General features: G+C 40.4%; 1 protein-coding gene across 2 annotated transcripts in view; it reads left to right on the top strand.

The window, feature by feature from the left end:
* The window catches only part of SLC13A3 (solute carrier family 13 member 3), a 41,564-nt gene that overhangs the window by 16,317 nt on the left and 13,100 nt on the right, over window positions 1–12,147 (top strand). For both annotated transcript variants that reach the window (XM_065565956.1, XM_005304647.5), the window contains exons 4-7: window positions 1,811–1,877; window positions 2,653–2,838; window positions 6,381–6,506; window positions 10,561–10,656. In XM_065565956.1, coding sequence (XP_065422028.1) covers window positions 1,811–1,877; window positions 2,653–2,838; window positions 6,381–6,506; window positions 10,561–10,656 — 475 coding nt within the window. The remainder of the gene's footprint in view (window positions 1–1,810; window positions 1,878–2,652; window positions 2,839–6,380; window positions 6,507–10,560; window positions 10,657–12,147) is intronic.

Raw genomic sequence — 12,147 nt, 5'->3', positions numbered from 1 at the left:
CCCTGGATGAAGAGTTTATTGGCACACATTTGGGATAACCTGCATAACTCACGACTTCATCAATCACTGGGAATGTGGCCATTATGCAGTGTCTTTTTTTCTCTCTCTCTCTGTTTAAAAAAAAAAAAAGAAAGGGGGTTCTCAGCCTTGGGAGTGCAATGCCCCAGGAGGCCTGTGAACAGGTGTCAAGGGGTGGATCCTTCCCATATTGCTATATGGGAGGGGGCTTGGGCCCAGTATGAAAGACATTGAGAGCATCTAAAATAGACAAAATGAAATTTACACTCTAATTTAAAAGGCCAGCACAAGGCTTAAGTGGGATTTAAGTGGTGCATAGGCTTTGGTTTGGCCCTCTATTCAAGAGTTGATATTTACCCATAGAGAGAAAGTCCACAGTCACCAATGGGTTAATTTTCTTCCTTCCAATTACATCCCTTTATCATAGCTTCCTTGGAATCAAAGCTCAGTCTTCCAAGAGAATTAACTCTGATTCCATAAATTAGCCATGTGTAAAACATGACACTGCAAAATTCCCTGGTTCACTGAGCTTGATCTCTTCAGTGTACGATTAAATAGGTCCAAAGACTTTGACCAGTGTGTCCTCTCCCCATAGTTCACCACATTTTCTTGAAGGTAAGAGAAGGCAATGTTTGTGGATGAAGTATGTGCAGGGAAATCTAGGGGCGGGGGGAAAATAGCACTGAGTCCATGCCCATGATGATCAGCAGGGCATTTTGATCGTTAGTAACCCTCTGGAATCCTAAAATGTACAGCAACATGGCAAGGGTAGCAATGTTCAGCAGCAATAGCAAACATCAAGTATAATGAAGGATTGTGCTTCTGGCTTAAATCTAATAAAATCCACTATCTCCCTGAGACCAAGGTAAAAATCTGGGGAATGGGGTTTTATAAAAATGTATTGCTCAAACGTGCCATTTCATTGAGACTGTATGCAGAAGTGGCTAGTCTGATAGAAAGTTTCCCCATGTTCTCCTTAGCCTTATGCCCCGGGGATGGCCTTCAGAGGATTATGCTATACTTTGAGAGTGTTCAGCCTTTGGAATGTGTGGCTTTCAGAGGGCTGATGGGCTCTAAAAATTGCCTGTGCTCTCTGGGTGAAATTGACCAATGTGAAGATGGCCTGGGATAAGGCCTAATCACCACTATGTCCTACTCTAGCCTTCAAAATGGGATTGGAGGTGGGAGTGAAGTGGTGCATGGGGCTGAAATTTCACCCTCTCAGAGCTCATCCTTTGGGGGCAAGTGATTTTGGGACAGGGACGATCTTGATGTAATTCAAGGCCAAACAATTTTTTAAAATTCTGATAAAATTATTTTGAGTCCTAAGAATGAACCATAGTTTACGAAAAAATAAACACCACATACCCGAGAGGTTAAATTACAAACTGGAAATACAGTCTGCATTAGAATAACCATGTCACTAGAGACATAAAAAAACCCACTGGGTCAGATGTAGCCTGTCCTGGTTGCACAGGAGGAGCTGAGTTTGTCAAGGTGAGGGAGAGCAGGCTGCCAGAGATCTTTGGAGCGATGTTATACCTGGCGTCCTACAGAGCATAGTGGTGGCTGTGGGGAGTGGGCTGTATTGCTGCCTGTGCTCTGGCCTCAGATCAACAGGAATGGATTTTACTTCTTCTGCTTCCTTGAGCTTGATCAGCATAGAACTCTCTGTGTGTGGAGTGAATTTTCCTCTTTGAAAACGGCAGCCCTTTCCATTCCATTGTTTGGGTCAGGGAGAGTTTTTCTAGATGCTTTAAACTGTTTTAAAGTCCTAATCTTTCTTTTTCAGCCTCTTTACAGCAGAATAAACTTTACACTGTACCAACTGAGCTGCAGTTTCTGGCAAGTACTGAGGAGTAAGTTAATTATAAAGTTTATATTGGAGAGTTGAGTGAGGAAATTATCCCCTCAGATAGAAACAGCCTTAGGAGTGAGAAATTCAATCAATGAAACTCTTTTGATTCCACCTGTTACTCTATTTCCCGACTACCAACAGCCTGACTAGAGAAACCCCTCTCCAATATATTCAACAAGACAGCACAAGGCCAGATTTTCAGGCTACTTTGAAAATGTGATTGGAAATGTGTTTGCTGCTGGGGAAGTGTCTGCATTGCTTTTTTGAGAACATTAAATGTGTCAGGCAGCAGGTTTAAATCACCAAGATTTACATCTCTCTGATGGTCCAGGTTTGATATGTTAATGATGTAGAAGAAATATCTTCCCCAGGAATAGACTCTTCTTGCCACTCCGTAGCTTGAGATCATCAAAGCCTTTTTCATATTTTAACATGAAGAATATTGACTTTTTGTTAAGTTTTTTTGACAGCCTGATCTTACAAGGTGCTGAGTGGCTAATCGGAGGTGTGAGGACCTTCAACTCCTATTGAGGGCAGTCAAGGGATTCAGCATTTCGCAGGACCAGTCCAGTACAGAGTGGTTCTCAATCATCAGCTGAATGATGAGGATGTCAAGCAGGCCCCATGTGTTGCAATATTCTGCATAGACGTCCCTTGGGATATTGCTAATCTCGTTGCTAAAAGTTGAGAGTTTTCCTTTTGTCAAGGATCTGAATTGGTTACACCTGTATTTAAACCAGGGCTTTCAATGGAGTCTCTTTTGGAATGTTTTAAAGCAAAGATCTGATGGAGGAGAAGGAAGTTGTCATTGAAGTTCCCATGGATTTAAAGAAAGAGGACGAATACAGGGCAAACATATGGAAAGGTTTCCTCATTTCAATCCCTTATGCAGCCAGCATTGGAGGTACAGCAACGCTGACAGGAACGGCACCAAATCTCATCCTTCTAGGACAGCTAAAGAGGTATGGGAGGAAATTCTTAGGAAGCCAGGTCCTAGGAGTACAATCAGTTTATGAAATCTCTGCTGATCTGCTCTTTCTATTAGAGGGAATTCTACAAAATTAAGACATCACATGTTTCCTATAGGAAATTTATCTTTGGGCTGAGGCCAGGGATGTGAAGTTCTTGCCCTCAAAAGCAAGTTTTGGAAAAAGGGAGTGACAGTAGGAATTCAAAAGGAAATGGCTCCTTCAACCTTAGCTACAATATGTAGGTTGTCACCCTAATGCTATAGGACCTGATTCTGAAAAACACTCTCATATGTTTTTGGGACTTAACCATATGATTAAAATCAAGTACTTAGAATCATAGAAGTGTAGGACTGGAAGGCACCTCAATAGGTCATCTAATCCAGTCTCCTACATTCAAGGCAGGACTGTATAATAACTAGACCGTTCCTGACTGGTATTGGTTGAACCTGTTCTTAAAAACCTCCAATGACACAACCTCCCTAGGCAATTTGTTCTGGTGCTTACCCACCCTGACAGCTAGGAAGTTTTTCCTAATGTCCAACCTAAACCTCCCTTCCAGCAAGTTAAGCCCATTGCTTCTTGTCCTATCCTTAGAGGTTAAGGAGAAGAAAAATTCTTCTCCTTAACCTCTAAGGATAGGACAAGAAGCAATGGGCTTAACTTTTATGTTAAGCCCACAACCTTTCATGTACTTGAAAACTGTTATCATGTCCCCTCTCAGTCTTCTCTTTTCCAGACTAAACAAACCCAGTTTTTTCAATCTTTCCTCATAGGTCATGTTTTCTATACCTTTAATAATTTTTGTTGCTCTCCTCTGTACTTTCTCCAATTTGTTCACATCTTTCCAGAAATGTGGCAACCAGAACTAGACACAATACTCCAGTTGAGGCTTTATCAGCGGAAGAATTGCTTCTTGTGTCCTGCTTACAACACTCCTGTTGATACATCTCAGAATGATGTTTGCTTTTTTGGCAACAGTGTTACACTGTTGACTCATATTTAGCTTGTGATCCATTATGATCCCTAAGTCTCTTTCCACATTACTCCTTCCTAGGCAGTCATTTCCCATTATGTATGTGTGCAACTGATTGTGCCTTCCTAAGTGGAGTACTTTGCATTTGTCCTTACTGAATTTTATCCTATTTATTTCAGAACATTTCTCCAGTTTGTCCAGATCATTTTGCTTGGGGCAGCAAAAAACCTAGAGCTGGCCCTGCACTTGATGTGCCTTTCCAGCTTGACTGTGAACCATTGAAAACTACTCTCTGGGAATGGTTTTCCAGGCAGTTATGCACCCACCTTATAATAGCTCCATCTAGGCTATATTTCCCTAGTTTGTTTATGAGCAGGTCATGCGAGACAGTATCAAAAGCCTTACTGTTAAAGTCTAGATAGGTATGTCTACCACTTCCCCCCCATCCACAAGGCTTGTTACCCTGTCAAAGAAAGCTATTAGGTTGGTTTGACATGATTTGTTCTTGACAAATCCATATTGACTGTTACTTATGACATTATCTTCTAGGTGTTTGCAGATTGATTGCTTGATTATTTGCTCCATTATCTTTCTGGGTACTGAACCATATGACAAGCTGGCAGACTGGTGTGTAATTTCCCGGATTCTCCTTATCCCCTTTTTATAGACTGGCACTATATTTGCCCTCTTCCAGTCCTCTGGAATCTCTCCTGTCTTCTATGAGTATTTGAAGATAATCGCTAGTGGCTCAGATAGCTCCTCAGTCAGCTCCTTGAATATTCTAGGATGTATTTCACCAGGCCTTAATGACTTGAAGACATCTAGCTTGTCTAAGTAATTTTTGACTTGTTCTTTCCCTATTTTAGCCCCAGATCCTATGTCATTTTCACTGACGTTCACTATGTTAGACATCAGATCACTAACAACCTTTTGGGTGAAAACAAACAAAAAAGGCATTTAGCACTTCTGCTATTTCCACATTTTCTGTGATTGTCTTCTCCCCATCATTGAGTAATGAGCATACCCTCTCCTTGGTCTTCCTCTTGCTTCTAATGTATTTGTAGAATCTTTTCTTGTTACCCTGGATGTTTCTAGCTAGTTAATCTAATTTTATGCCTTGGCCTTTCTAATTTTGTCCCTACATGCATATGTTGTTGTTTTTATATTCATGTGTCGTAATTTGACCAAGTTTCTACTTTTGGTAGGACTTTTTTGAGTTTCAGATCATTGAAGATCTCCTGGGTAAGCCAGGGTAGTCTCTTGCCATACTTCCTATCTTTCCTATGCAGTGGGATAGTTTGCTTGTGTGCCCTTAATAATGTCTCTTTGAAAAACTGCCCGCTCTTTTGAACTGTTTTTTCCCTTAGACTTGCTTCTGATGGTTAAGTGTTTTGGTGAACCAGGGCAACAGCGAGCACTTTATAAGTTGTCCATTATGTGGTGAAAAAGGAAAACAAGGCACACACTATTTCTGTCCTGGATGGCAGTGTTGCCTAGTGGCTAGACCACTAAACTGGGACTCAGTAGACTCTGCCGCTGGGTGAACGTGGACAAGTTCTTCGTGCCTCAGTTTCTCCATCTGTCAAATACAGATGATACTGATGTCCTTTGTAAAGTGCTTTGATTATTATTAAACACTAAGAGGCTCCCCATCTGAAAAAGTAGATAGTGTTGTCACTGTAAACTTGCAGTTATTTCTCAACCATGCAGTGATCTACATAGAAGGTTCTTCCTAGACATGGATGAAAGTGGTTCTGTTTGGGTAGAGCTCTTCTGTAAGGTTCATGTTGGGATAACGTGATTTTAGTCAAATGAACAGCGTGCCATCGCTGGTAAATAGTATCAATGGCCAATGAGGGTCTGGCTGGAGAATCTTGCCTACATGCTCGGGGTTCTACTGATCGCCATATTTGGGGTCGGGAAGGAATTTTCCTCCAGGGTAGATTGGCAGAGGCCCTGGAGGTTTTTCGCCTTCCTCCGCAGCATGGGGCAGGGGTCGCTAGCTGGAGGATCTTCTGCTACTTGAAGTCTCTAAACCACAGGATTTGGGGACTTCAACAGCAAGGGAAAGGGGTTGGGACGGCTTTGTGGCCTGCATCATGCGGGAGGTCAGACTAGATGATCATAATGGTCCCTTCTGACCTTAAAGTCTATGAGTCTATGAGTCTATGTTCAGACACTCTTAAAGTGGGTTCTACCATGAATTAGGATTAATGAGTTAATTTCTATATAGTGCTATATATTGAATGTTGTTATTATTTGGGAATTCCAGCAAATCTAGAGAGATCTGTTCCAAAATGGTATTTCAAATTGTCCATTTCAATTCTTTGAAGCAGGGACCGTTTCTTACGACATGCTTGTATAACTCCTAGCACAATAGGGTCCCAATCTCAGTTGGTGCTGGTTGGCACTATTGGTATACAAATAATCACCTTTCTAAAAACTGCGCAGCTGGAAAGTTTGAATGACATTTTGATTTTGATTTCATGTGTCTGTTCCCCTTCATTTCCTGTGAAAGGGGTGTGTCACGCCTCAGGTTAATTAGTCCCTATTTTCTAAGTTTTTTTCCAGGGTGTGATGTGGTGAACTTCGGATCCTGGTTTGTGTTTGCATTTCCTTTAATGCTGCTTTTCCTTTTCCTGGGATGGTTATGGATCAGTTTCCTGTACGGGGGAATTAACCTAAGGTACTCTTATCTCTAATCTAATTGTGACTACATTGTAAGCAAGCAGTTTATCTGGTCCTGATCCAAGGCCCAGTGAAATCAATGGGATTCTTGGATCAGGCCCTTAGACATTTCATCTGTACATGTTGCAATAACTCAGTCAATACTTGTTCTATACAAAGCTAGACGTATGTCATGTATGTTCAGCTAAAAGCTCCTATTTGAGTAAATTCAGCGTGATGAATAACAAGAGAAATTGCCCCATAAGTGATGAATGCAGAGCTCAGCATTATAATATTATTTGATATTCTGTTCAGAAAGTTCATGGGAGAGATTGTGAAGGGTTAAAAATACGGCACATGAGTAGACCTGGTCAGAAAAGATTGATGAAGCACAATTTTGGATAAAAACTGAAAGCAAATTTTTTGTGAATGTTTTTCTTTCCATTACCCAACCAGCTCTAATCAAAAACCCTTTCATGAATTCTACTTTTTCAAGGCTCGACATCAAGGCCCACATTGTCAGGTGATGTAAATTAGAATAGCTTAATTGAGATCAATAGAGCGATGACAATTTACCCTAATACAGGATCTGACCCAAAAGATGGGACCTTCAAAAGCACTTAACATTGGCCTAACTCTGTTCCCATTGAAATCCAGGAGTTTTACCATGGACTTTAATGGGAGCATTTAGGCCAATGCTGAGCACTTTTGAAAATCTCACCCAAGGGTCTCAATTTACAGCTAGCTTTAACTAGCCTGCACATCTGAGCCTGCAAATGTTGGGCACACAGTCGTTTGGAGGTGCACGTGGGCGTTTGTGTGCACAAATCTGGCACTTAGGTAGTTGGCCTCCAACTGGCACGCACAACAATGTGATTTGCACGTGCAGTCAGTGAACATAGAGTTTTGCAGGCTCACATTTACTACCTGATCCTGTGCCCAGGGAAGTTAGTGGCAAAGCTCCCATTTACTTCAGTGCAGAAGCAAGTCTTTAGAGACTCTGGGTGAAATCCTGGCCCCACTGAAGTCCATGGCAAAATTTCTATTGAATTCAGTGGAGTCAGGATTTCATTTTAAGGTTGAAAATTTGGCCCCTGGAGAGGTTACTTTGTGACAGGGATTAAACGTCAGTGATTTCATAACACTGGGATTTTTTTTCAGTGTGTTAATCTACAACTAATCTGTAAAACAGTTTTATTGTAAATCTTTCCCCTAACCTGGGTACTTGCAACGTCCTCTCCAACTTCCACTACATGCTACACTTGATGTGCTTTAATCAGGTGCATTGTTGAGAAGTTGGCAGCATTTTGAAGCCTCTCTTTTTTTCTTTCCATTTTCACACATGTTATTAATGAACACACATTTTTGTATCCTGCATAGAGCATATACAATTTCTAAGAGACGCTTTTGAATTTGTTTTTTTTTTTTTAAATGTTTATTGGTTTTTAACTTCAGGAGAAAAAATGAAAAGGAAAAAAAAAATAGGTGCACATTAGGATTACCCAAGTATATAATTATATCAGTGACACAGAAAATAGGAATTACTAGGGAACTTTTTCAATGCAATAGGAAATAACCAGTGTAAGTCCCTGATCCTTCAAACGTGAAAGCATGTACATAACTTTGTTTGTCTGATTCAGCAATGCACTTAAGCATGTGCTTAATTTTGAGTGTGTGTTTAAATCCCATTGATTTCAATAAGAGTTAATTGCCTTGATGAACTGGGTCTTTAAGTAATCCCACTGAAGTCATGTATTTAAGGATTCTCTGTCCTAAAAAGTTATACTAGTGTAACTATGTTGGTTAGGGGTGTGATTTTTTTTTTAAACCAATATAGTTATACTGATCTAAACCCTAGTGCGGATGTAGTTATATCAGTATAAAGATGCCTTACACCCCACCCTGAACTGGAGTAAATTATACCAGTATAAACACTTTTATGTAGTTACAACTGTATCAACACTAGGATTATTTTACTGCTCTAACTATACCAGTACAATTAAACTTTCTAGTGTAGACAAGTCTTAAGTGTTGGCAGGGTCAGGGCCTAGAAAAATCAAGCTAAAGAAACACAAACAGAAATTAAAGCCTATTAAAGAATCCAGATTTTGGCCTGGTCTACACTTAAAACTTAGGCATGCAAGGGTGTGAAAAATCTAACCCCTGAATGCTTCAGCTATGCAAACCTAAATCTCCAGCGTAGATGCAGTTTTTATAGGTCACCAGAAGAATGTTTCTGTTGACCTACTACCATCACTCAGGGAGGTGCAGCAAAAGCATTTACTCAAAAGCATTTTGGATAACAAGGGGTTGTCTCGATGTCCTTGGGTAAAGCTGTAGCTACTAAAAGAATCAGAGTACTGTGTAAGGGGCTGTCCATAAATTACATAATGCATTAGGGGGTAGGTGGGTTCTTAATCTTGTGTGTTTGTTTCAGTGTTAGTGTTACAAAGGGTGGGTGGGTCTTTAACATCACCAATAAATGTGTTATGTAATTTATGGACATCCCCAATATCTATTGGAGACTCAGGAATTTTTGGATGGTCAAACATGCATCTTTATAAAGGATCTAACCATTGGACATCCATTTAAAACAACAAATGAATTAATCAGTCTTAGTATCACAGAATCAGATATCTAACGGTGTCAGTCTGGCTTTTCAAATGTAATCAAGGTCCCAGGAAGTATTAGAAATGTATTTTAACCACATGACACTGATAGGACACGAAGCAGCTGGTGATGAATATATCATTCATATGCACACGTATTGTTTAAGAGTCAGACCGTGTACGAGTCCAGGGTTCCCTGCTTAGAAGGCTTAGCCTGGCTAATGAAGAGAAGCATATTAAAATGCCAGCCCCTGTTGTTAAAAATTCCTCACATATTTATCATCAGCGAGTGCTTTGCATAAATTAGAGATTGCCCAGAAAGTTGCTGGTGACTTGAGGGGCTGGGGGAGGGGAAGGGAAGGGAGGGGAGATTCTTATTTCCCACCTTGCTCTCTTCTCAATCAAGTGGCTGATGCAGTCATCTGCTAAAAGTGATGAAATCTGCAAATCTGACAACTTCACTCTCATTTACATTCTGAACAGTCTCTGTGAACACAGGCTGTGATTACCACAAATAAGCTTCTTTAGTGTAGCGGTCAAAGTCTCCTTTGCATAATCCTGGGGCGAAAGGCAACACAAAGTAGGATAAATATTGGCCTTGTTTACACTAGGGAATAGTACCACCAGTGAGAGCCCTAGTGTAGATAAGGCTCCTGTGGTTTCCTCTGTTTTTACCACTGCAACAATTAAACCTGCCCTGAGCAGGAACTGTGTATTTTACCTCAAGGAACACACCTTGCTCCCCACCCTGAGCACTAATGAAATTTACATACTCATAACCCAGGGAAAATTCAGCCCAAGGGTTTCTAGGCAGCACCAGAGCTTTTCTGTTGGTGACTAGAGCCACGTTTCTGGCAGGCATCAAAAAGCGTCTGCTCAGAACTTGAGCACTTATCTCTTTGCCTGTGGCTCACCCCATCTATGCATGCCATATGGACAATTGGGTGCATTCATGTCTGTTTGTGCACATAAATGAATGTGCTCACAGATTCTGCAAGCACATTTGTGTCTTGTCATGAGAGGGTGGGAATATCGAGCTATAATATCCACTGTCCAATACATTAATGGCTAGATTTTGCCACCTTTACTCATATTGAGTGCCATATTACTACATGAGTAGTCCCACTGATGTTTACAGGTCTATACGCCAGGTAAGGTACAACTCAGTTTGAGTAAGGGTGTCATTAATATTATTTGTGGCATTATATATAACTTGTCTGAGAGATGGGAAGTCTGTCTAAGAGACTGGAAGTATGTACTGTATTATGAAATGGATCCATATGATACTGGTTTTCTGAAATCACTGGCCCACGCTGAACCCTTTATCCTCCTAAGCCTTCCTGGCAGCCACTCTGTGCATGCCCTGTATAGGTGTGTGCAGGAATAGAAAACATGAACATCAGTGTTTGACTTCCCATATGAACCTGTGGAAATGAGTGGTGGATGTGATTTCTGTGTTGGTAGGCATTGCAGAAAGAAAAAGTCAGAAATAAGAATGGATGCAGAAGACCGAGCCCGAGGAGTCATAAAGGAGGATTATCAGAAACTGGGGCCAATGAAGTGAGTCGCAAAAAGGGAACAAAAATGACAGAGAAATCAACCGGGCTGGAAATAACATTTCTGGGGAGGGAAACTGAGGATATCTGTTAGAATTTGTCAGTGAATTTCCATTTGTTAGTATGTGTGACCATTTTGAGTTTGTTTTCCTCAAACATTCAGTTGCTCTGTCTTTGCTAATGCAGATAATTGCAGATAACAAACATGTAGCTCAAATATTCCACAAATGCCAATTTTCAATTGTAGATGCTAATTCATGCTGTCTTAATTACACACTGTAAGTCTTTTAATCAGGAAACAGAAACAATATCATGTGACTTATGTACCTAGCCAATACAGTGTGAATTTTTAATATTCATGGAAAGCTGTTTATGAATGGTCTGCAGAGCAGGTATTATTTGCTGAAGAGATTCATGATGAATATAAAGAATATAATTCAATTATTTTCTGATCTGTTTGTGGGCAATTTGTGAACAGAAAATTAGATGAATTTTTGTGGAATACATTATTCATTGTGAATTATTCTCTGAGATCTATTAATCAGTCATGTGAAGAGAAAACAAGATGTGTTCGACTTCCCAGGATGGCGTTTCAAGCATAACTCTGCTATTTCTGGCTTTGGTTAGATTAAGCCAGATCTGTATTGATATTTCAATACAGTTTTTTGAACAAATCCTGAGGAACTTTTACATATTGGAGAGTGGGTGGAAGGGCATCAGAGATGGTTAAACTTACAGAATGAGATGCCAGAAAAAGATGTATAGCAGGAAAATTGAATATCAGGCCCTATCTGTTTCAAATTGGACACTAAAAATCTAGGCAACAAAGTTAGTGGATATTTCTGAAAATGTAGGTCTGTCTTTTGCTGCGTCTCAGTTTCCTCATTTGTAAAATAGCGTTTCCATACTCACAAAGAGAGCTGAGCGAACAACGGACATTTCAGTTTGGCCAATATAACAAAAAAAGATCGGTTTGTTTCAAATTGAAGCTGAATTTCTTTGTTTTTTTTTTTGCTGGAACCAAACCCCTCCAAAATTCATTTTGGATCAAAAAACACCTGAAATGAAACGACCCATTTTTCCAGCTTTTTGTTTTGGTTTTGGGGTGTTTTTTGATCTGAAATGGATTATTTTGTTGAATTTTTGGTGGTTCTCATCCTTATAAATATAGCTATATTTTGAAACAAAAGGTCTAAGGGCTTGTCTAGACAAACAGCTAGCAAGCAGACAGCTGGGGTATAGATGCTCTGTCTGTGTCGACCCTGCTGCAGCTCACTAAAGGTTCTCTAGTGCTCTTTTACCTACACTGCCTTGACGCGGGAGTAGATGCAAGCACCCTACGGCACTTTTAGTGAGTGGCAGCAGAGTCCATGCGGATAGTTCCTGTGTGGCAGGCTAGTGTGCTATAGTTTTTCCACACCAGCTTGCTGCACATTAACCCTTGGTCTAGACAAGTCCTCAATGTTTTGTTTCAAAATGGTCAAAATAAACCATT

Source organism: Chrysemys picta, chromosome 13, assembly GCF_011386835.1.
Source record: "Chrysemys picta bellii isolate R12L10 chromosome 13, ASM1138683v2, whole genome shotgun sequence".
NCBI lineage: Eukaryota > Metazoa > Chordata > Testudines > Emydidae > Chrysemys > Chrysemys picta.
Note: the sequence above shows the minus strand (reverse complement) of the source record. Positions and strands in the feature narration are given on the sequence as shown.